Here is a 24,981-nt window from a genome sequence, read left to right on the forward strand (position 1 = left end):
CTTTTAAAGTAATATTGAAGTTGTTAAAGTAGTTAGTTGACGTAAATAAACTCTAATAAATAAGGATATTATTATAAAAAGTAATTAATGTTCTCTTGATATTTTAAAGGGAAAAATAATATGAAACAAATAAAAAATACTTAAGTAATATCTTATACGCAAGAAAGGAAGTAATAATTTTGAACATTCTTGAATGTATTTCTAACAGTGATGTCATATGGTTGATGTTGAAGAAAACTAGTAGCTAAAATTATGAATTGGCACATATACCTTATTCGTATACAGTGAAGTCTAATAAATATTTCATTTACTGGACAAGGAGAGCCAGGAAGATGATCTTAAATATGTTTAATAATAAAGAGAACATGTATAAAAAAAACAATAGATACTTTTAAAGGTTTGTAAATGATCTTAAATTTAACATTTTTTTTAATGGATATCTTATAAAAATTACCAGAAGGGGTATCCTGTTGTAGTATTCTAAAAGGATTTAAATCCCTAAAACCATAATAAGTATTCGAATATTTTGTTTAACTACTTTATGGACATTAAAGCAGGGATATTTGATTATTTGCTTCACTGGCGTAACTACTTTATCTTCAATATGATTATCAATGCTTTACTATGAACTTAAAATTCCTAAGAATGAAAGCCTTTCAAAAAGTAGGCCAAGTTTAATCATCACTGAATTGCACTACAACATCATGGAACATATTTTTTTTACTAAGCCTTCAAATGCAAGATTGAGTATGGAAGACACTAATGTGGTCTCATAATTGCTCAAAAGTTTTTATGGAATTTGATCCTCCAACAAATGCAAATCCATGATCACATACTCTTGCTGGCCAGGTTTAATCCACAATTCTTCTGGACGCAAGGAGTCAAATTTTTGCATGGACAGAATATCCATCCACAAAAAACACCACACGAGGTTGTTGTCATTGTAGTCTCCAATAGCATCTTCAGTGTAAAAATCCTTCACTTCTTTAAGTGTGCTTCCATTCTTTGGAATATATCTTCACGGTCTTGTTTGTTTTCCTTCAAATATATTGTCCAAATAAGCTTGTATTGCTCTTCTAGCTTGAGATTTTCCATGGTGGATGGGGCATATTGATAGCAGCCTAGGCAAAAAATACTTGGCGAAGTCTGTGTTTTATCGCATATCAACCTTTTGTATTTTGGGTCGTTGAGTTTGTTGGCTCTTTTCAATATCATGTTATCGTTGTCTCATGTTAGTTATCATTTTCTACTTTTTATTTATCTTAAATTATTTATTATTTTAGAACATTAAAAAGGTATTAAGTATTTTAATCACACCTTTATTTATCAAGGTACCAATTATTTGTTGTGCACACTTCAAAATGATACCTTTGAAAAAATTGCTAGTATAGCAAATATTAGAATCTTAACGTGTAAGAAATCTTCATATACTATATTTTTTAAGTAGCTAGTTGCCGCTTTACATTATTCCCACTCAAAAAATGAAAAGTAATATATTCTAATACATTTTTATTGGTTTTATTTTCCTTTTCCTAAACTATTTGTTGACCACTGACAGTATGCTAACGCATCTAAGACTTAACTTTGTCTAATGTTATAGGGTTAGAAAAATAAAAATCCATGAAATCTAATAAAAATACTAATAGTCAATACTTTTTTCTATTTAACTCTAGACAAATCATATTAAATATTATTTATTTGATAAGGCAAGGTTATAACTATTTGATACATCTTTTCATATGCTACAGGTTACTTCGTGCCTTCTCTTCAATTCAATACATGAAAATATAATGTACAACAGATAACCAAAAATGTTGCAAACCAGAGCAGGAGTTTTGAAAACCAACGAAAAAAAAGGAGGAAATCTTGAAAATGTCAACAGCACATTTTGGAGCATAGTAAAACTGAAAATGGGCGCTGAAATATACAGTAAAGATATGATGAAGTAACGACTTACATGAAGGTAAGTGTTTACAAAACTTATCTATTGTTGGAATAACTTTTTGGGATTTATGCACAAGTAACAAATAAATTAAAAGGCAAAACAAGCTATGTGAACAAGTGAATGGAATCATACTTCAAGTGAGTTTACGCCAAAGCCCACCCTTAGATACTGTTAAGCACTTCACCCGTGGAAAAACAAAACCTGCCTTTGGTGGTCTTCCATCAACAAGAGAATTTTCATATATCTCTTTGCACTCTTGTATGACCTGATTAACAAGAATAACATTGTAAATTCCAGAATCAATAATTTCATCAGCAAATAACTTCTAGTTGATGACCAGCTTTGATTTATATTATCCCTGTCTTTTTTACAAGTTTGGATCAACTGGTTCCCCCAAATTGATGCCCATAGAAATTCAGACCAATACATTGTCGCTAAGTTTATACAAATATTGCAGAAATAGATCCACTAAATATACCAAAGTAAACCACGTTTAAAATGTTAATTTAGAGCTTAGGTTGAATGTCTTCAGCTAAAAAAATTTCATGCACTTAAAAAACAGGAATATTTAGAAACTCCTGTAGTCGGTCACAAGAAGTCAATCAACAAAACCAAATAAATGCTCGATTCATGATCTCATGTGCCAGTAAACATTGAATTTCATTTACCTCCTTGGCATCCTTCCGAGGAATTCCTTCTCGTAGACCAACAAGTTTCTCGACAACTTCAGGCTACAATAGCACATAAAAAACAGAGATTCATTGACAAGAATAACTCAAGGTCTGATCTTGCACTTGAAGTCATACAAGAACCTTTTAAAAGTGAACTTTCTAAGCCAAAATTATAATAACTTTAAAAAAAAAAATTGCAAAAATAAATAAATAAATTGCATAAGGAACTATACTTCCATTTGGAAATGAAAAAATTGAATTGAATAAATTATTAAATCATATTGGGCATAATTTTACCGGGCAGTCAGGTTGATGTTCAAGTATATTTGTATAAATGAGTGTGAAGGTATCCAAGCTCTCTGCCGATGCAAGCTCTCTCAAGTCACTAAGTACACTCACTCTGTTTTCAACTTTCTGATCCAGAATGTCACGGAAATTAGAGTAAGAAACTTGAGCGCGGTATGTCCAGATTAACAGACTTGAAACTTGCATAATATTCATGCAAGAAGGGCAACGACAACAAAATTTCTGAAAGAGAACTTACAGAAACACTAATATGTTCCCTAAAAAAGTCCATGATAACCTCCTCATCTAGTCTCATCCGTTCAATAGTTTCTTCCTTAATGTAATTTTTCTGCAATTACAATATCAGTGAGACAATTAAGTCAAAAAATACAAAGCTGTTCCTTCAGAAAAAATACACAATTTTAGTCCATAAATAAGAACTAACAATTGTTGTATTGACATTAGAACCTGTGTTAAAAGATGATCAACATAAACAACTACTGTTTCTTCCAAGCAGGCTTCAACGAATCTCCTAAAAGATCTTTCTTCAATGTACCTAGAAAATGGAAAGTTGAAACTATTAGTTTTCCTCAACAAACTAAATATTTAACAACCAAATATCTAAAAGCAATAGAATCCTTCCACAGCAACTCCCAAATTTTATGGAAAAAAGTGTAAAAGAGAAGAGAGAATAAGAAAATAAAGTCTCAAGCATTATAGAAAAGCACACAGATCCACCAGATGGGTCGTGGGAGTAATACAGTCCAGTTCAAACAATTCATTGAAGTGTCATCCAGGTATTCATGGACATCTCTCATTCATTTGAAACATTCTATTACTCAGTTAGATATAAAACCATGAGCTTTCACTTTAACAGTTTAAGATTTCAAGAGAGTTGGTCATTGACAAGGTATCAAGGCCCCAATGGCCAAATATTCAGATTGTTAAAGTCCCACATCGACTATAAGTATGGCTAAATAAGAGATTATAAAATCTAAAGCAATTATCTCCTTACAAATTAGCTTTTAAGATTGAGTTAGGCTTAAAGCCCAAATTCAACATGGTAGATCTAATATTGAACCACCCTTAACTGAAAAAAAAATAATAATAATCTGCCCCACGAATGTGATATTAGCCTACTGATGCACTTGCTATATAGTAAATATATAGAATCATTGAAATGAATCCTATATAGAATATGTATACCCAAATTTGTTATGAAATTTCAGCACGTATGGAATAATAAAAAAATACCAAGTTACTGAGGTAAGAAAAGTATTTACTCACATTTTTACATCACCAAAATAATCACCAAATGTTGCAACCAAGTACTCAGTAACTTGCCCTTCACTCCATTCTGACAAATGCAAAGCAAAAGAAAACTCAATTATCACATAAAAACATCAAATAAGGTATAAATTCATGAGATTGATTGGATATTAAACACAACATAATAAATTTACTTATTGTTAATACATGGAACCTAGCAATCGTACAGGATAATTTTGGATATAATAGCACAAATTATCTAAATACCCAATTACTAAGCAGAAAGTATCCAGCACTAGAAATGTAAACCAAAAGCTATCACAAGCTATAAACACTTAACAGTCTGTAGCCAATTAGCTCAAGATAGTGCTTTTCCTATTTAAGTAGGAGAAATTATTACAGAAAAGTAGAGTTAAAAAATAGGAATCCAGCAAACAGAGAGACTCCCCCAGCCATCTGCAAATCTGACCAAAAAAGCCCTAGAATAAACTATTAGCATAAACCCACAAAGACCCAGCTTGGTGACATTGAAAATTATTTTACCTTTCTGGTACAGTTTGACCAGCAACTCTTGGACACCAGGATCTTCAAATATCACACTAACAGTTTGATGTACAGCTTCCTATAACAGAAAATTCAAATTGTCAGAAGTCAATCTCTTCAAAGCAACATATTCATCAAAACAGTGATCACAATGTGTGAATGAATTGACATGAACATAACAAGCAGGTATTTTAATAAGTTCCAGCATAAAAGATCTTCAAAGTATTTATATTATGGATCCAATTTTTATTTTCCGTTTTGCAGTGTGAATCTATGGACCATGTTCATATAGGATATAAAACCAATACGGTGCTCATATTTGACAACCAAATCAACAACAGTGTCAGGAAAAATAAAAGGTTCACCAAGAATAAAATATAATGGAAGAATAGAAAATTTGTTTGTTAATGAACGAGCTTGTCAAAGGTTGTTAATGTATGACAATTAGCTTCAATGGATAAACCAAACAAGGGATAGCAATAATGAGTCTATTTGGAAGGTACGAGTTACCATTAAATGGAGTTGAGTGCTAGGAAATATTAATTTTAAATTTCTTTTGGTGAACAAATTAAGTTAATCAAACAATACATTGTCTATCTACAGTTCAGCATATATATGAGGCATTGTAGTGTATGCTACAATTAGGTGCATTTGGTTGGAGATTAGACTAGCTATTTTTAAGAATTTTTCTTCAGCACATCTCTTGATTTGGCATCAAGATCAGGCTTTTGGTGTCTAATTGCAATAGGTGTGAAGTACATGACCGTTTTAATGGGTTTTCAGCAAGACAAACATGTTGAAGGTGAGCCTTGGTGCTATGATAATAATACAACCTTGTCACTGGGAGGTCATGGTTCAAATCCTGAAACCAGCTTCTCCATTTGTGGGCTTAAAATAAGATTTAGCTTTGGTTTGAAGAATTAAAATAAGATTCTCAGGAAATCCCATAGTTTGATTGAAATTAATTTGGATTTCACATTTAACAGAAAATGTGGCATAACTGGTTTTCATCCATAACCATGTAATCTCTAGATATTTATCATGTGTTAAGAAACTTGGGCCTAACTTACTCCCAAAAGTTAACTAATAGAAAGAGGACTACTCAAACTCTTCTAAGGAGTATTTTAACTCTATTTCTAACCAATGGGACATTTTAACACACATCCCTCACCCTCAGGACAAGACATTTGGTGTGTGAAGTTTGCAAGAGTAAACATTTGCGGGTGACACAACAAGACTGGACATTGTTGGCATCCCACCATTCAACTAGATAGGGTTTGATAATATGTTAAAAAACTTGGGTCTATTTCATTCTCAAAAGCTAGCTCGTAGGAAGACGATTACCCAAGCCCTTATAAGAAGTATACTGACTCTATTCCTAGCTAATAGGACATCTTAACAACATGGAAACATTTAAGATCACATAAAATTATAAATATTAGTAGTGATGAAACTTATCAATCATGTTATAATTTCACAAAATTCCATCAAGAAATCTGCTCATAGAAGTTTGAGGAGATGAATGTCAATTAAATGCATCATGTTGAGCTGAACAATTGCAATACAAAAACGAAATTCTGCAGAATTAAAACAAACAGTTGCACACACTCACTCACAGAGATTTGACACATATCCACCAGAAAATAATTAGAATTAAAAATTTGCACACTTCCATACCTTAGCAACCTCGAGAAAACCCTTGCAGGTATCTTCAAAATTAACCTGTAGGGAAACAGAAAATGTGAATATATAAAGTCAAGAAAAAGATCAGGTAATTATTCATAATTTCCAACATCAGCCTCCCAAATTATATATTGCACTTGCAGTTTGGCTGGTTTTCAATGCGGATGCATATGCATTAGTGATTGATTGTCAAAAATTTGCAACTGCTCAACTTATCTAATCCTTGTTGGAGTTAAGCAGTCTTTGAAAGATCTCAATCCAACCATGGAATAGTTGGAAAGATGCCTCTTACTCTAGGTGGTCAGATTACTCCTACTCTGACCTGTTTGTCTTCTGACAATCTTCCTTTGGTCTGGCATGGGCAGGCAGTGAGGAGATAATTTTATTAATTGGGAGGTTTGTTGCAGGCTTGAGAAGGAAGAGAATTTGAGTCTTCGAAATTTGAGGACCAAGATCAATGCTTTGAAAGCTAAATGACAATGGCAAATTCCATTTGAGGCAACATCATGGAACTTGGCCTTCAAGACAACACACGTTTAATAAGAGAATGTGTAGGAAGCTAACCCAAAGTTCACTCATTTACACCACTAGTGCTTGTAGATTTGTTCAACAATTCTATTACAATTCAATTCTTACAAGACCTGCATCTGAGACCATTCCTTATCTCAAAGGCCTTTCCTTGTCTCTCTCATCTTTATTCTCTAAATCAATGTTCTAAAAATGGACAGATGATTGAATCGATAAAGACATTAATTCACAATTCATTGATTTAACTTTGGTTGAACTGTGGTCAAACCAGTAATAATTAAATATATATGTTTTTAATATTATATATTATATCAAATAACAAATTTATGTAAGTAATAAGAAACTAGATTAATTAAAATTTTAAATGAATATAAAAGAAATATATTACTTCTCTTTAATAATAATAACAACAATAAATCTTATATAACTTTTTGACTCTCCAAAAATTCATGATTTATTCATTCAGTCCATCTTTTTTAATTTTTTTTTCAGTCTAGCACCACAAAAATCATTTTCCATTTTTATCTAGTTCTTTCTTTAGTGATATGTTAAATTGCTCAATTATTTGTTTGCATGATGTCTGAATTGACTCATAATTTAACTGGGACATCACACGACATGAACAAAATGTGTGAACAACATCATAACCTTCATATCTAAATGAAATTTTAAGTTATAAAGGTTAGGATCTTTTAAATTGAAATTTAAGAATATCAAAGGGATGAAAGTGTAAATATCACCTTATTATCCACATTAACTCCATATCATATTATGTGAGTCAAGTTGAATGCCACATAGATAAATAATAGAGAAAATTAACAAATCACTAACAAAGGGACCATATGGGAATGAAAAAGGAACTTTAATGAACTTGTTTGAAAAAAATTAAAAATAAAGGATCAAATAAGAAAATTGCGAATTTTTTAGACTAAACTTATTTAAGCCTAATAATAATATTATAATAATAATATATGTAAGTTCCATAAATCCTATCAATAAAATTAAATGGATAGTAACTTAAATATGACTGATAATCTTACATATATTTCATTTAGCACAATATGTTAACAAAAATGAAAGTGGAGCAATGGTTAATAGCAAGCCAATGTACATAGGGTACATATTCGAATCTTGCTTGATTTTATTTGATTCTCCTCATCTCTCAAACCCCTAAAAAGAACTTCATTGCATTCAAGGATCTAATATTGAGGGGATCTTGCATTTGTAAACCCAATGCTTTGATATCATGTTCTCTTATCTGTCTTTGGATTCTATTAATATGTGTATACCAGGTTATTTTATGTTAATAAATGCATTTTTTTCTAATTTGGATTTGATGCTGACTGCTAAATATTGATGGTTGGTTCTTTCTCATGTTTTTCAATTATATCAAAGAATGAAAAATATATGATGTTTCCAAACAAGATTTCAAGAATTTCCATTCATAGGGTAGCAGTGAATTATAATAAATTATTGCATGTAACATTAATAACCAAGAATTAAGTGGGTTTCACCAAATGAAAATGCAATAACAAAAGACTACGTCGACAAAGCAACAGTTATCAAGTTAGAAAAACTATGAAAAACAACAAAAACCAAAGGTTCACTCAAAACCTGCTCAGCATAGTTCTGTGGAAGGGCTTCTATGGTGCTATTACTTAGCTCCATTGCAAGATCATAGCACCGCAAATTGTTGTTAATCTACATAAAACATTGCATTGAATCTCATGTCAATTGAAGTACCAATATAAAACAATCCTATGTTGAAATAAAAATTCAATACCTTAAAAAATTATACTAACCATGGCACATAAAGGCTCCAGACCAATTTCAGAAGCTGGTTCTTCAAGTCTCTTCTTTTCAGCTGCTTGAAAATCAATCATTACCTGTAAAAAGATAGAGTAGCATGACCTAGATACAAAGTTACTGATATAAGAAATAAAAACTACACATTGTGCTATGAGGGACTCGGATTTCTGGTGATATCCTCACAATACTGAAGATACTTTAACAAATTGTTGCACTTAAAAAACTCTTTTTCCATCTTCCGTCCACTTTACCTTTATCTACCAAGAGTTTACTTTGCAAAATAAAAAATTATAACATGCATCAGTCACATTACATTTAAATCTAATATCATATTACCTGAATAGTTGCCAAGGCAATTCTGTATAACATAAGATCAGTGCTATTATCCCGAACAATTTGCACTTGCTCACCAAGTATCCTGAATAGATCAACAGCAGCTGGAGTATATAGCTTCCCGTCTTCAGTTTTCTTTGGGGGTTGTGTTTTATCAGCCTCCAGAATATTCAAGTACCATTTCTAGAAAACATTAAGAATAAAGCTTAATCTTAAGTATCAAAAAGAAGTCATCCAATGAACCTCATAGATTACCAAAGCTAAATTAATAAGCAAGATAGCTAGGCTTACTCTAGTTGTAGCTTGCATTCTCTCAACATAAGAGTTCATAAGAGGATCCATTGCGCCACTCTCAGAGCACACTTGGGCAAGAGACTCGTCGACACCAAGCCCAATCAAATTATCTTGGTATTCAACCACCCAACCAGTTACCTGCTCCATGACAAAACATAAGCACAGGTACATCTTTTCCCATAAAACATTCAGTGGGTAAAAGTGAAAATTAAGAGAATGAAAAAAAAAAATGGTTATGACTAAATTTACATTGACAGGAATTATGCCAAAGACAAGTGATCAAATAGGAAAAAGAAAGGGCTCATCAGATAGCAACAATTTGTCACTTCAGTGATAAATGTATTAATGAAATGATGAAACCATGGTTTTGTCCCAAAAGTGTTATAAAGTGACTTGTATTTAATTATGAGCTTCCCCAACTTTTTAGTTGTGATCTTACCTGAAAAGCCTATATAGTGCAAGCCAAAAATAATTTTTCAAGATTTGTGCTAGAAACTCAGGGACAAGGCCCATACAGGGTAGCCAAGCTCCATAACAGCAAAGATTCAGGGGTGTTGTTAGATTTGAGTGCCTAGCAACTACTCCTCGTAATATTCGCACCTAGTTATAGGCTTGAAGATCACATTAAGCTTTGTTTCACTATGACTAACAAAGCTTACAAGGAGTAGCTGTTCAATACTCACCTATGAAGCACAGATTAGAACACAAACACAGTAACATGGCTAATGTCTAAAATATAAGACACCGGACACACACAAAAACCCCACAAAAGAATATATTGAGGTATTAGTTTATAATATAAACACTTGGTCCACAATACCAAAACAAATGAAATATTTTAAAAAGGCATATTCACCCGCTCAAACCAACATGCTAAGTTTTATATTTTTTTTATATGATAATGAGCCTTATGAAAAGAAAAAAAAAAGCATTTTTTTAATATAGAAGTGGATATTTTTAATCATACTAGTGCGTTTCCATTCATACTAAAGTGTCAACTCAAGTGTCTAAGCTAACAAAAAGTAATTGTTAAATTAGACACTTAATGAGGAGTGTCTAACATGTGATAAACAAGTATATATGAGAGGTGTCAGAGTCAGAAATGTGTCCCACACTTCTAAAAGACGTGGTATTCATGCTTCAATTAGATACTCACCCTAATCCCAATACAAGTCAACACTCACTGTCAAAGATATTATGCGGGAACCTACTTATTAAATTAACAAGATATATTGAATTTTTTATCTCCTAATCTCCATGAAAATTACTTCTCAGGCTGCATGCTTACAAATTAGGGCACCTTTTATGCTTGAAATGTCATAGTGACAGACACACTTCCACCACTAACAACTCCCCATGTCCAACATTTCACTTTATGTATCTATATAAAAAATGAATTTTGTCAACTTGAACACCTGAGCCAACGCCTCTATACAACATAGACATTTGAGCTGATACCTCAATAGAAATGAACACGCTGGTATTATTAAAAGAATATTCATTTTTTAAAACATCTATAAAAGTCAGCTTGAAATACAATGTAAAATATTACAAAACAATGCCTCAAATTCTTTTGTGAGATTCATTATCATAGGAAAAATCTAAAACTTAGCAAGTTGGTTTGAGAATATAATATACCTTTCTTGAAAGATATAATTTCATCTTCTTGTTTCAGGATTGTTTGTAAAGAAAACAGGTGCCTACATTGTAAAATGATGTCCTTTAGTTTTAACATTCTTTTATGAAATTCATTATCATAGAAATATTGATTATCAATTTAGATCTTTTGTTAAATTATCAATATTTCTTATTTTATATTTGCAGGGTATTCATGTCCTGTAATTGAGACATTAGAAGAATCAGAATGTCCGTGTTGTGTTAGGTATTTATGTGTCCATATTTTGTAGTGCACTGTGGTTTGTCAAGCATTAACACCATACAAGCTCATACGATACTGCTACAAAAGTTCAGAATATGAATTTAAGTCATGTTCTGACCAATTTGCCCACTAGAAGCATACTTGCACTCTTTCAATACTGCACAACTCAAAATCATTGCACAGGACAGTAATATTTCATCCTCACCGAACAAGCTATCTGATGGCAACATTGATGGTAGGTGAGTCAGGAAGTGGTGAAGTGGACAAAATAGAAAACAGGGACATGGGAAAGAAAGAGAACATGTTGGATTCAAGTAATGGCGATCCCATGTACATAAATTTTATTTTATTTTTTATCTCTAAATATTTTGAAAAAGTATAATATTGCGTTAGATGCCTATACCTGTATCTATAAAGCATAGCTTACAACAGATAATACATATATGTTTCTCAGTAAACCCCCACTTACTAATATGTAAGGTGAATAAAATTAAATAAAAATGATAGAGCCTGAGTCAGTTTCTGCCAGTGACAGTTAACTAGTTAGGGACCTCTAGCTAAAGTACATAGGAAAAGGAGGGAAGCTAACAGAATAACGAGGTGGAGAGAGTGCAAGGTAGGACAGATAGTAAGAAAGTAGGATTGTGGGGCCGGGGTTCCATAATTCAGGAATGTGATACTTCAGCTGTTACTCTCACTAGAACTGTCTCTAAGATCCAAATTCATATCCAAGAACAAGAGATAATTGCAACAAAAAGAACACCACTCCTAGCCTGTTTATCACTTTTCTGACCGTGTTTGTGCTAAAAACACATCACAGCATGATCTGTAGTACAGAAACAGATAAATGGGAAAACTAGTAGCTTAGTTTCCCAAAATGCTACAGAGGTGGAAAATGCATGGCTTGCTCACCTTAATCTACAAAGAATATGATAATCTAACTATGCGACATGTTATACATAAATAACAACTCCAGTGAAAATACCTTTAATATCTCAATGTTTGTTAGTTCATTCGCCCTGTCGCTAAGCAACCTTAGCATCTGAATAAACCTCTCAGTGTACAGATTTACCATTAATTGGAATATTTCATACCTGCAAGAATTAGAAAAAAAAATTAAAAAGAAAGAAAAGAAAACGGAATTAGAACAAAGCAAATGTGCATAAAGAAACCCTCTGTCAACAAATGCTTCCTTAGATTAAGTGAAATCCGTAGTTTTACTCAACAGGCCCAAACATGTGTTTAACAGAAAAGCTGAATACCTCTAGAAGATACCTATCGATGCTGTCACCAATGGTTTTGTTAGAGAGTGATAGCTAAGTTCTTTGATTGATGAATTGATTTTTCTTTTTAGTTCTTTGTTTTATTTAATTTGGATCTTGTTTTTGCTACAACCGGAAAACTTAGCCTCCAATTAGAGAAACAGTGTTAGGATTTAGTACAGGAATAAGGAAAGTGGGGCTTTAGCCTTAACTAAATCGTTACTAGTAGTGCATGACTGCATGCATCCAATAGGAAAGGTACAAAAATTCAAATTACAGTCCTAGTATAGAGGTAAGCTCATCACTTACCATTCTGACTCACTACTAAAACATTATGTTCTCCATGTCGCACATCTTTTCCATTTTCCCTTTCTTTCATCTCTCTTTAAAATTCTCTTGTATTTCAACAAAAAAATTAATTTAAAAAATATAAAGAACCTTTGATCATATAAAAGAAAACTATTCTATATAAAGCACATACCATATGATACCTAAACAAAGAGATAGTATAGCATGAAGTACACCAAATCTTATAATGAGATTATTCATTAGCAGAAAGCATGTCCAAAAGCAGTGAAGATTGAACAGTATATTTGACACAGAGCAAACCTTGGAGGAAAGCAAGGGGCTACATAGTCATAGACATCTCCAAGTTCCTCCCCAATCTATATGCCACAAAAGGTACAACGTTCCATCAGTAATTGGGAATAAAACTGAATCTCAAGTACAGGAAGCTGGAAATGTATGATATTTTGAATAAATTACAGAAACTACACTGTAATTAAATATGAGATCATCAGAATAATTATGAAATGACTTCGTAGCATTACCCAGTTGGTATAATTTACTTCAGTATTTCAATTAATCAACAATGGAAAGGGGAGGAGAGGGTGACATAGAAAATTTATGTATTATATCAAGTCAGCGACACTAAAAGTATAGAATATAATTTTATACACAGTAACATGTCAAGTCAACTTCTACAAATTAACTTTTCAATTCTTATATTATAAATCTCAGTCCACATATTCTTCAACATAAAGGACATCTCTCTCCTATTAACCTTTCTTTCTCCTTATGATTTGTGGATTCATCATTTTTGGTACTTATTAAAAATTTTAAAATTATTGCTTTCAATTTTTCCTTTTACATTAAGATTTACTTCCCCCTCCCCACCCCGGCCTTCAAACCTTAGCTTTAATTGTTTTAAATTTTTCTTTTTTCACATTAAAATTTATTTTTTGTCTCAAATATCAATATGTATACTCTCAAATTAATTCTTTTTAATATTTTAAAATTTTTGTTCCCCTTGCTACTTTATTTTTCTACTTATTAAATTGAATTTGAATTAATTATGCATGTTTATCTTATAATTTATAATGTTTCTTTTATTTTATAATTTCAAATTTTACATACATTAAAAAATCCAATGCAATGGATGGGATACTTGTTAGTATGAACATAATAAGTGTGACAAGATTCTAAATTACACTCGATTGATCCTAACTGAATCTACCATATATATATGATCTGCTACCATAAACATTGAAGATATTCTAACACTCCTCAAGCAGGCGTGTGTTTAGTTGACCCAGGGATTTCTAATGACCTTAGTGGAAAAACAGCAATGAACTGGTGCAGGATGAGAAAGGAGAACAAAAGTAAAATGATTATCTAGTCCTTGTGAGGAAAATTGAAAGTAAAAGTCAGGAGCTTAAAATTCAGTCTAACATACCGCTCTTGCTTCCTCTAAAGCGGCTTTCAGGTCCTCAAACACAAGCTGATTCATAAAATAAGTTGCAGTGAGTTGCACGAAGGATAGCATGTTCTCATGAGTACCACAGGTGTGTGTATAAGCATATGGGTGTCTGTATATTTCGTAGCAGGAGAGGGAGAATGTAGTGATGTAAAGCAGTAAGATCAATTAACCTCATTGAGTAGCTTGCTAAAGCGTCCTTCTACAGTCTTCCTTATTTGTTCATAGCATTTATCCTTATAGCCTTTCCCCTGAACCTTCAATTTTTGCTGTGTTAAATTTTTCGAAGAACCCATTGTACTTGTAGATTTTCTGTAATTCATTAGCATCAACAGAATTTTAAGTGATGAGAGGAAGATTTCTCTGTACAGATCAGCTTGTTATGGGGTTTACAAAATAAGGATCACTTTATTAGTAAAATTGGATTGGAAACTGATTCATGAATCTTTCACCCTATTTTTACTCCTATATCAGACTGGGCAAAAGAAGATATGATAATGTTGGGAAATATCTACAATAAAAATCTGAGCAAAAGTCTCATGATAAAAGAAGCAAACATAACAAAAATAAGACAATTTCTTATTCCATGGGAATGAAAGCGAAACAGTGAAAATACTAAACTGAAACGAGCCATATTAAACCATGAAGTTTAAGTTTTTACTCAAAATTTTGTTATTTTTCTTCTGAGTAACTCATGGATCATACTATTTATTTAGCAAGTTAGCAGCAAATCTGTCAATGGCATAACGAGGCAGTAGCCGAGCATCCACCATAGTATCATGGTTGATTGCAAGGTAGCCAACACAGTAGAAAGAAGGTCATGTTAGAAAAATGTAAAATTTAATAAACACGATCATCAAAATTATTGTCATGAATTAATATTTCTCATGAATTAGATGCAGAATGCAGACTCAAATCAAAATCTAGGAAGCACCAATAATTCAAAATGATTGTCCAACCAGAGCTGGTCATGTACCTAATCAGATATTTCTCAGATACCTTTGGATACTTCTAACCCACATCTTTCCAATATTTTATAAATTTTTCTACCAATAAAAGTAGGATACTGCCCACAAATGATTTAATAAATAATAGCTTTCTATAGTGTCTACAATAATTCATATTAGTTTAATTGTTATATTAATTTAATATAATTATATTTTATCAAAAACATATATATATATGATGTATATTAACTGAATTGTGTTGTAGAACTCTTAGAATTTGTCATATCCCATGTTTGTATCCAGGCTTCAAAGCTTTAAATCAAGAAAAAGCAGAATAGAATAGAAGGGTATAGCAGTTAATTAATCATTTCATTCCAACAAAGAAAAATATATCAAAGAATATGCATATTGAATATAAAAAAGGAATCAAGAAAAACAAATAAAAATATCTTTTTAGAGAAGTTCCAAGAAAATAGATTAAATTATTTTTATTATCCTAATCAAAGTAATGAGCCTTCTAACGTAATTAGTCATGTTCTTTCCATGGATCTCTTCCTTTTTTGGGGCAGGGGGTGGGGGGTCACATGAAAAGTAATTTATTGAAATAAGGAAAGAAAGATGTACGCAAATAGAGGATAAAAAATCCTCTTAGAAGAAACGACTAGAAATATGAGAAATTGAATGGATTCCTAAACTGTTCAAAGGGTTTCCTAAAAGCAATATATAGAGCAAACTTAGTGAAGCTATCTAGTAAATCATATATCAATTATCAAGACAAGAAATATGAGAAATTAAATGGATTCCTAAATTGTTCAGGAACCTCCTAAAAGCAATATGTAGAGCAAACTTAGTGAAACTATCTAGTAAATCATATATCAATTATCAAGATTGCAGAGGGTTGCTGCTTCCGTTATTATAGATTTTCAAGATCACAACTCATCTAAGATAATGGAAATCAATTCAAAATATTATAACATACACGCCACTCCTACGAGGATTTGCAACTGATGCCATCGCACCATCCCCTTCAGCCTCAGCTGCTTCTTCTGCAATCTGCTGATCTAGGATCTCTTGCATTTCAACAACCCTACAATAGGAAAACAAAGGGAAAATAAGATTACCTTATTTTTAAAAAGTGTAAAGTTCCCTAAAGCATATTAGAACTTCCGATCATTCAACCTATACTGACACAAAAAAGAGAAAGAAAATGAAATTGTCAACCAAAAACATACCGTAAAGCTCGAACCAAAGTCTGTGGGCTGCAATGAAAAAGAAAAAACAATTGAAGAGAGAGTTGCAGATTATTCCACAATTAAAGCATACAGCTTCATATTTAACTCTACAAAGTATTCAAAATTGCTAAAGGAATAGAATATATATTGTGGGCACTAGATTTTCATCTTTTATTTTGAATTTCTTACCAAGAACATACAAATCCCTCCTCCAACATCCATCTTTGCCAAAGATTATACTAAACAACTAGGGTGGGTCTTACCCCAGCATTCTATGTACAATCAAAAGGTGATATTTTTGTTTAATAATAAAAATTACATTTTAATTTTAATATATTAAAGCAAAATCTGACACTTTCATGATTTTAAATTTTAGACAAGGTGTAATACTCAAGACTGAAAAACCCTATGAAGCTAAATAAGTAATTAAACAAACAAATGACTCAAATTTGTAAACCCTAAAATCAATAGAAAATTTATCACTTTCAATTTCAAATCTCAAGTAGCACTCAATTGATAGGAGCAAAGAGAAGCAGTTTCATAGCAACAATATGCAATGTTATTTGAGAATTGAGATGTTTATGTTCAAAACATGGCACAAACCTTTCTTTAGAAAGTTTATAAAAATTGGAAACGTGGCCCCATAGTGTCTTCTCAAAGGTTTCCCAGGTTCGATCTACGTCTTCAAAATATTCTCTGAGACAAATACAATAAGAGGAAAAATAGATACTTAGCCTTGAAACTATAGAATAAATGACAAAACCAAATAGTTAATCATAATATCATAAAAATCTCTTGTTAGTTCATTTTAGCACATTATATTTTATAGTGTAGAGGAGCTTTTCTTGGATTTAACATCTATTGATTAAGTAGTTTCAAAGCGCCATACCTCTATCTGGACTTGAAAATGTAAAACATGGACAAACATAATGCAAAAGGTACCAAAAGATGTGACAAGAGATAATATTCTCAAATTCCTTTTTTCCTCCCTAGAATATCTAGAACTTTCAGGCTGTACAGTAGTCTTTAAAAACTTCTTCATGCAACCAAATGCATGCCACCAAACCAACAGATTTCTCAAATACCTCCAATACCATCAATTGACGGTACCAATAACTCATTCCACATCAGCAGAACCAGAAAGGAATTATGATCCAGGGTTTTGCGCTATGCATGTAACAAAGCACAATTAAAACTCCTATTATTTATTCGTGGGTATTTGTCTCCATGGACACATGACAAGATGTCAAAAATATGAAATTTTTATTAGAAAAGAAGTTATTATTATACTGAAAACATAAAACAATGCTTTTAAGTAATTTTAAGCATTTAATAGGCGTTGTTAAGATGTCATACATTAGCTAGGAATAGAACCAGAATACTCCTTATAAAGACTAGGGTAATCCTTATCCTATGAGCTAACTTTTGGAAGTGAGTTAGGCCTAAGTTTCTTAACAGGTATATTTCATGCTTTGAAACCACCCATGGGGCGCAATAGACACAACCCCTTTATTTTTTTATTCAAAAAAGTTGACCGAAACCCATTCAGTGATGATTGATTCACTTGATTCCGTCTTGTCTATCGAACAAAATATTTTTACTTCTTTGAAATCAATGTTCCTGCACTGTGAATTCAAAGATTCATAATAGCCACTAACAACAACCTAATAAGAATAGTCAAATATCAGACGATTGATCTAAAAGGATCACTTTTAAGATTGAAATGCCCAAAAGGATAATTTAAATGTATATACCACTGATTAAGACTACTAGTGGATCATTGCAAAATTAAAAGATGGGGGCTTATGCAGATCAAAATTCATTCCAAAATCTGTGGCAGCCACTTCCAGGATTCTTGCTCACACAGCCCATGAAAGTGAAAGTATACTTAAGAAGACACAGACCTTAGTCTTCCAACCTCTTCCTTGTGAGATGCTGCAGCTGCTAATGCAAACCTTCGCTTTCCATCCAAAGCTGTTAACCTCTGTAAAAGATGGGTAAGTTATAGAGATCAAATGGAAAACAAGGTTTCAAATGCTATTGACATTTTGACAAGCATTAATACATTTTTTGCATAAGACCAAAATTTTGCACTACAAGTACGATCAGCTTACCTCATAAGTGTTGACAATTTCTTTGTCATCACTCAAAGAATCCCGAGCCTCTGCTGCCTCAACAGAAATAGACATCATACCTTCAACATCCTATCAAAAGACTGAGAAATCAGCCAAAACCATAAAGTAAGACAGATTGTGCACATATAAATAAGTACAACTTGGATTCAACCATGTTAACTCAAAACCAGTACAATGGCTGGCAATCTGCAGGTTGTATCATTTACATTATAACAACGAAAAATCAACTAAATTATGAGTGTTTGATATGGTGAAAGCAGCACTTTAGTTCATAGGGAATACACTAATAACTGCATCTTTTACTTCAATGATGATTAAGCAGGATATAAAGTGAGAGAGACCCATTTTGTAAGATTTGTAAATAAAAAGCTGAATATTACTGAAGAAAATAGGGAAGAGGAAGCTCTAAATAACAATTCTTTCTGTGACGCAATAGAATGAATCTATTAGGATTGCAAGGTATGAGACTTGAGTCCCAAATTGAAAGCATGGGATTCTAATGTGAGGTTTATAAGGTCTTCTGCTCTCCAACTACAATGGCTAGCTTTTGTGGTGTGGTTCTCCCAACATTCTTATTAGAATCCTAAACAAGTACTCTTTTAATCAAGAATTATAGGCATAATAAGGACAGAAAAGCACCTTCAAGGTTGTGTTTAAGTTATTTCTCGCATTGCTAAGTAGCTTTATCTGGTCATGGTTGTCGATTAATGTTTGGCACTCCTGACATAACCTGATGCACCAGGAAAATCACAGTAAGCTCAAAGTGAAAAATATCGAGGGTACAAGTTTATGCAAGAGAAAACAACCACCATCTAAGAAGTGATAACAGTTTGTCTATCACACTTATAACATACTTCTCAATGGAGACAAAGTTTTCACGAAGCTGATCTATCGTCTTCTCAGAGAAGGAGAGTGATTTGAGTCCTGCCTGTGACTGCTCAACCTGCAGTAGAGTGATTTTCGCAAAGCACATGAAGATGTGCGATTGTGGTGCCTCAGTTCATTCACTTCAATATCAAGAGCTACAGCTTGTACAAGGCATTGCATGTTTAATGGGCTAGACATAATAACACAGTGATGTCACAATCTATAAACTAGGCCATCTTTTGTGGTCTGAATTAAATCCCAGTTGTCCACATCCCGAGATATTTTTAGTATAAAATACCCTAAGCACCCTTCAGTTTTAGCGTAAGCTAGTAATAAGACTGCAAATTGTCTACATTTATTGGGGTTTGACAAGGGGAAAGGGATAATAATAGAACGATAAAGTGCATTTACATGCCCTTAAGTAACCACTTAAAATTGTCAGTCACGTGGTTATTTAGAGGTTAGACTCACAATAGTCTTTTGCTTCCATATAGTGGTGGACAAAACAGCCCTTTTCTATACACCTATTTCTGAGTTCATTAATTATTTACACACTCCTTAATCAAAAGATAAGGAGCAAAAGATCTGCCCATAATTTTAATTTCTCTATAAACAATTTTTTTATTTTTCTTCCTTTAGTGTATAGTTAGCTGCTAACAGCTCCCATAAGTTTTGAAGTTAACAAAAACAAGCTAAAATTGTAGCAACTTTCTCATCACACATTTTCATTAGCATATTTTGTAATTATAAAAATCTTTTCATTTTAAAGCTCTCTTGACCAATTTGGAAACAAAAGCATTTTCCCACCAAGTGAAGTTGGTTACATGGATCAAATGACACTGCTTTGTTATGATTTTTTTCAGAAGCTAATTGAAACATGCAATATGCAGATAATGCATGACATTGTATTTGAGGAAAAAGTGCAACTACTAAAAGGTTAAACTTTTTCAATAACCTGCATCTAACCAGCTGGTATTTCATCAATTAAAAGAATACCTGCTCTGCTACCATTGTACTAAGCTGTGCATCATTGGCCTGAAAAACAAAGCAAAATATAAATACTCAGAATTGGTAGCTCCCAATTTTGAATAAAATAGCTGCAACATTAATGAATGATGAAAAGCGACACACCAAACCCTTTTTAATGATTGTAAATCTCATTACAGACACTCAACATTAATGTAATTACATAGTACACATAGGCAATAGGCTATATATGGGGCACTGCTTTGAAACTCAAAATGGTAATTAACTTGAGTGAGATACTGAATCCAAATAATTGCCCCACTAAATCAATTGATGTGTCGCTGGTCAAATAACAAAATTACATAAATATTTAATGAAAACCAAAAATATATAAACATAATAATAATAACAACAACAATAACAACAATAATAATAATAGAACCGTCAAAGTAGATTGTAAACCATGAGCTAACCCAGCCCGTGGTGGATTTTGGGTAAGCTGGGTTGTAAAAAAGTTAACCCATGAGCTAAACCAGCCCATGTTATTCTTTTTTTAATCTCTATTTTAATGTTTGTGCTCCTATTTTTATAATTTTTATTATTTTTAAATTTGGTGAGTCAACCCATGAACTAATCCACTGGGTTGGTGAGTTGAGTTAGGATTTTCTGACTTACTCTAAAGGAGAGAGAGGTTGGGTTAGCTCCATTTTGATAGCTCCAATTAGATAGGTTGGGAGTCCATGGAGGGAAGATGTACCAAGCCTTAACCCCACAAGCAGAAAAGTTGTTTCTAGGATTTTCACTCAAAATTATCGTTACTGAAAAATGAAAAAAATGACAAAATTTTCAATTTGATGTTTTGATAGCATTTCTTTTTCCATTTTGTTTTATGTTATGTAAGATTATGCAATGACCATTGAGGATAGAGGTATTATCTTCCATGTCATGTCACCTCCTCCACACATGCCTTCATCCTTAAAAGCCAAGGACGGGAATCCAAAAACATTTGAAAAGCATTTTTCCAACTTTCTCCTTCTTTAGTGGTGGAACTGGACCTAGAACATTTTTATGTGCATTTCATGTAATGAAGCTGTTAGAAATAATAGTTGTTTGAAATAACAGTAATTAGAGATTGGGTTCCTTTCACTCATGATTAATCAAGATGCTTGGATATTTTTTATGAAAGATTGTTTTGAATTATTTGGTATTTTTTAACATTTTTCTTTTGAAATTCATACTCAATTTGAGTGCACTAACTGCATTTTACATATTGATTGACAATGCAAAAGAGTATTTTCCTGCTCCCTTTAATTCTGTCATGTCATCACACAGTATGAATTATGATTCATCAATCTAGTTTTCTAGTTGTCATCACTCGTCATAGCAAAATGACATTGCAATAAGAAAATGTTATCACCTACTTGACACAGCCCATACTTTGATATTACATGATAATGCACCATTTAAGTTTAGGGTAAATGTTATTCTTACAGAAGGCTACTTAATAAATTGTATTCTGTCTTCTATTTTAAATAACCAAGTTCTTCATTCTCTTTTGTTTCCTAAAGAATCTCTTGGTAAAGTTCCTCCCGATTTATTTGGTTCTACTTATTTTGTGCATGATCTATCTCCAGGTAAAGATAAATTATCTGCTCGCGACATCAAATGTGTATTCCTTGCCTATTCTACAAAAGAGGTTACAACTGCTACTATCCTTACAAAATATTTTCTGAATTTTGCTGATGTCACCTTTTCTGAAGATACACCTTTCTTCACTTAAAAGATGGAAACAAATTCAATATCTCAAGTCTTACCAGTGCCTTCTCCCAAATCCAATTACTATGTTCTTGCATGTGGGGATGGTAGTAGTACCCCAAAGACAGGCATACCCATCAATAATAAAATATGTTCCCTACTCTAAAATACAATTGCATACCACCCTCGCTTAAAATACAAAGTGATCAATCTTTTGACAATCATCGACAACAGCAGCGTCCAAATATTCAAACTATACGTAAAAGTAAAACCCATAACTCCTCTTCCAAGCAAATATCTCAACTGTCACATCCTAAACAGTTAAAACCACACCTATCTCAATCAAATCAAAGCCAACTGAACAAAAAATTAAAAAATTAAAAACAAGGAGTTCCAAATAGCTTAAACCGGAGCTTGAAAATCACACTCCATTTAACAACAAATTCAAACACGCACAGCAACAACAAATAAAATTAAAAATTAGAAAAAAAAATGAACCAAATCGAATTGAACTGAAACCTGTTGGCGTGAAATGTAATCTGCCTTGATGGATGAAATTGATTGAAGAAGCTCCGGAAGAGGCAACAGTTTCGCGACCTCGCGAACCGCTGCCTCCTTTGCTTCAACACCGAGATCCTCAGCCATCATCGTCTTCGCACAAAAAACCGAAGAATGTGCTCAAACGCTCGAAGAATTAAAAGATTTTGGAGTTGGTCCGAACAAATTCTTTGGTAATTTTCCGAATCGAGCAAGAAGTTTGACCAGATGTAAGGAAAATTGAACACGGAATCGCGTTGAAGAGCAGGGATTGTGGTGTTGACGAAGTCCGGATTTGAGATTTGGAGTTAGAAATTGGCTGTGACGATGGACTGAACCAGCAGCTTAGCCAGTAACAAAAAGGTTATGGATCGCAAATGCATTCACGTTAATTTTATTCAATTTTAACTTTTTTCTGTCTGTACTACGCTTTTTTCTCATTTGCATAAGTTAATTTTTAAAGGTAATACGAATAGTAAAAATATAATCTAAAAACATTTTCCAAATTTTATTATTTAGATTATTTAAATTAGGTGGAAGGTAATAATTTGCTTTTAAATTTCATTTTTTTTACTTCAATTTTCTTTTTTTCAAATTTTAAGAATTTTTTTATTGTCTTTTTTAATTTTTTTAAAAAATTTCTATGTTATTAAGTTAATAATAGAGTGTTTAGAATTTTGCAGAAGAAATTTATTCCGAATCAAATAGAACGAAATCGAATCAGGAAGAACTAAAGATATTTATTTAAAATTATTCATGTTAAAGAAACACTAGTCTTCAAGTTTCTGCTCTGAAACGATGACGTTTTTTTTACTGTCGCTATTACGAAAAAAGTAAAAAAAGACTTGGTGTCTTCAACCTCGGCTTGCCCTAGTTCCCTCACTCAGGGAAGGATAGCGGTCTCTCTCTTTTCGAAAGCTGAATTGTCAAAAGAAAAAGAGTGAGATAATGTGATTAATCCCTAAGTTGCCCCTTTCGGAACAGGATGTGGGGGTGTCAGGCCCAATAGTTCGAGAAAGTCCCAAGGTCCAAAGTGGTGCACGTCCGCCGCAAGCGGTTTGGCAAAGGTGTGCCTGCAAGAATGCGCGAGATTTCTAGTCAAGAAGGTCTATCACGGCATGTCCTGATCTGAGGACGTGGAGAGGGCAAAAGGTACTCCGATGCTGAAGTTAGGATTCGGTTCTGAGTAATAAATGCTATTTAATAATAAAAAGTCAACCATTTATCTGTACTTCCTACCTTCCTTTTACAGGCATTGTTATGGGCTAATGGACCTGCTGAGTTAGCCTTGATTTTGGCCTTTTATTTAAAGTAGATAATATTATAATTATTACTCTTAATTAGATTAATTACCTTTTAATCCTGACAAAGGGTATTCGGCTAAATTAGGTCGAATAGAGACTCAGTTTCCTTTCTCTATATATAAGACTGAGTAGTTCCCTATCTAATACAAAAATGTTTTTTGTTATTTTGTAATTTAAAAAAAAAAGTGTTCATTAAAAACTTGCGGTTCTATTTTTATTTATTTTTTTTATACATACTTCATTCGTGTAATATGCAACACAAAATAAAATACTAAAATTCTTGTGTACATATATAGCTTTGTTGCCAAAAGAAAATTACAACAATGCAAGCTAAAATATTTTCATTTATTGAAAAAAATAAAAATTCAAATACAATTAAAGCGGAAAGATTATTTATTTTAAATATGTTTTGAAAAAGAAATAGTAATTTTACGATTATTTTTATTAAAAATCTTTTTCATTACTTACTCATCGAAGCTTTTAAGAAAAAATATTTTTTATTTATTTATTTTTATAGTCAATCTTTGTATTATAAATGTGAGTAAACAATTAAAGAAATAAATATTAGTAAAACTATTCACTTTTACAATTCACCACATATATATTTTAAGATTAAAATTAACTAAATATTATGTGTAAATTATTTTTTTTATGTAATAATTTTTTTACGCACATCTTTATTAATTCTGTTTTAAATTTTGAAAATTAAAATTATTACTTAACTTTCTCTTATTACTTTATCTAAATTTTATATATTTCATAAATACTTATTTTTATAAAATTATTTTAATATTTTCTGTTTCAAATTTAGAGCTTATTTGAGTATTGATTTTGAAATTTAATTAAAAAAATTACACTATATAATAAATTATATTTTAAAATTATTTAATTTTATTTAATTTTTATTATTTTAATACATATTATTTATAATTATAAAGTTTAGTCAAAATAATTCTAAAAAAATTATTGTTTACAATAATT

General features: G+C 32.0%; 1 protein-coding gene across 2 annotated transcripts; it reads right to left on the reverse strand.

Moving 5' to 3' along the window:
• Positions 1-1,682: 1,682 nt before the first annotated feature.
• On the reverse strand, positions 1,683-23,064 carry LOC113851617 (exocyst complex component SEC6). Of its 2 annotated transcripts, XM_027482147.1 has the most exons (25): positions 22,679-23,064; positions 20,435-20,473; positions 19,426-19,514; positions 19,211-19,301; positions 18,551-18,640; positions 18,341-18,420; positions 17,040-17,132; positions 16,437-16,463; positions 16,184-16,291; positions 14,431-14,569; positions 14,237-14,281; positions 13,111-13,166; positions 12,225-12,333; positions 9,358-9,498; positions 9,070-9,249; positions 8,727-8,810; positions 8,539-8,625; positions 6,391-6,435; positions 4,714-4,792; positions 4,189-4,258; positions 3,370-3,457; positions 3,161-3,250; positions 2,914-3,030; positions 2,614-2,676; positions 1,683-2,210 (listed from the first exon to the last, which is right to left on the reverse strand). In XM_027482147.1, the coding sequence occupies exons 1-25, from the start codon at positions 22,805-22,807 to the stop codon at positions 2,079-2,081; spliced, it is 2,271 nt and encodes a 756-aa protein (XP_027337948.1). In that variant the 5' UTR covers positions 22,808-23,064; the 3' UTR covers positions 1,683-2,078. The 2 variants fall into 2 exon arrangements, with proteins under 2 accessions (XP_027337948.1, XP_027337949.1); XM_027482148.1 differs by having other exon boundaries at positions 1,863-2,210; positions 18,551-18,651; positions 19,211-20,473; positions 22,679-23,062.
• Positions 23,065-24,981: the final 1,917 nt, after the last annotated feature.

Source organism: Abrus precatorius, unplaced genomic scaffold (assembly GCF_003935025.1).
Source record: "Abrus precatorius isolate BTA unplaced genomic scaffold, Abrus_2018 Scaffold9, whole genome shotgun sequence".
Lineage (NCBI taxonomy): Eukaryota > Viridiplantae > Streptophyta > Magnoliopsida > Fabales > Fabaceae > Abrus > Abrus precatorius.

Coding starts and splice junctions, on each gene's coding strand:
- LOC113851617 (XM_027482147.1), bottom strand. CDS start 22,807: ATGATGGCTGAGGATCTCGGTGTTGAAGCAAAGGAGGCAGCGGTTCGC. Junction 17,133..18,340: donor GAAGAGGTTGGAAGACTAAG/GTCTGTGTCTTC, acceptor TATTTGTCTCAG/AGAATATTTTGAAGACGTAG. Junction 12,334..13,110: donor GCCCCTTGCTTTCCTCCAAG/GTTTGCTCTGTG, acceptor TAATTCTTGCAG/GTATGAAATATTCCAATTAA.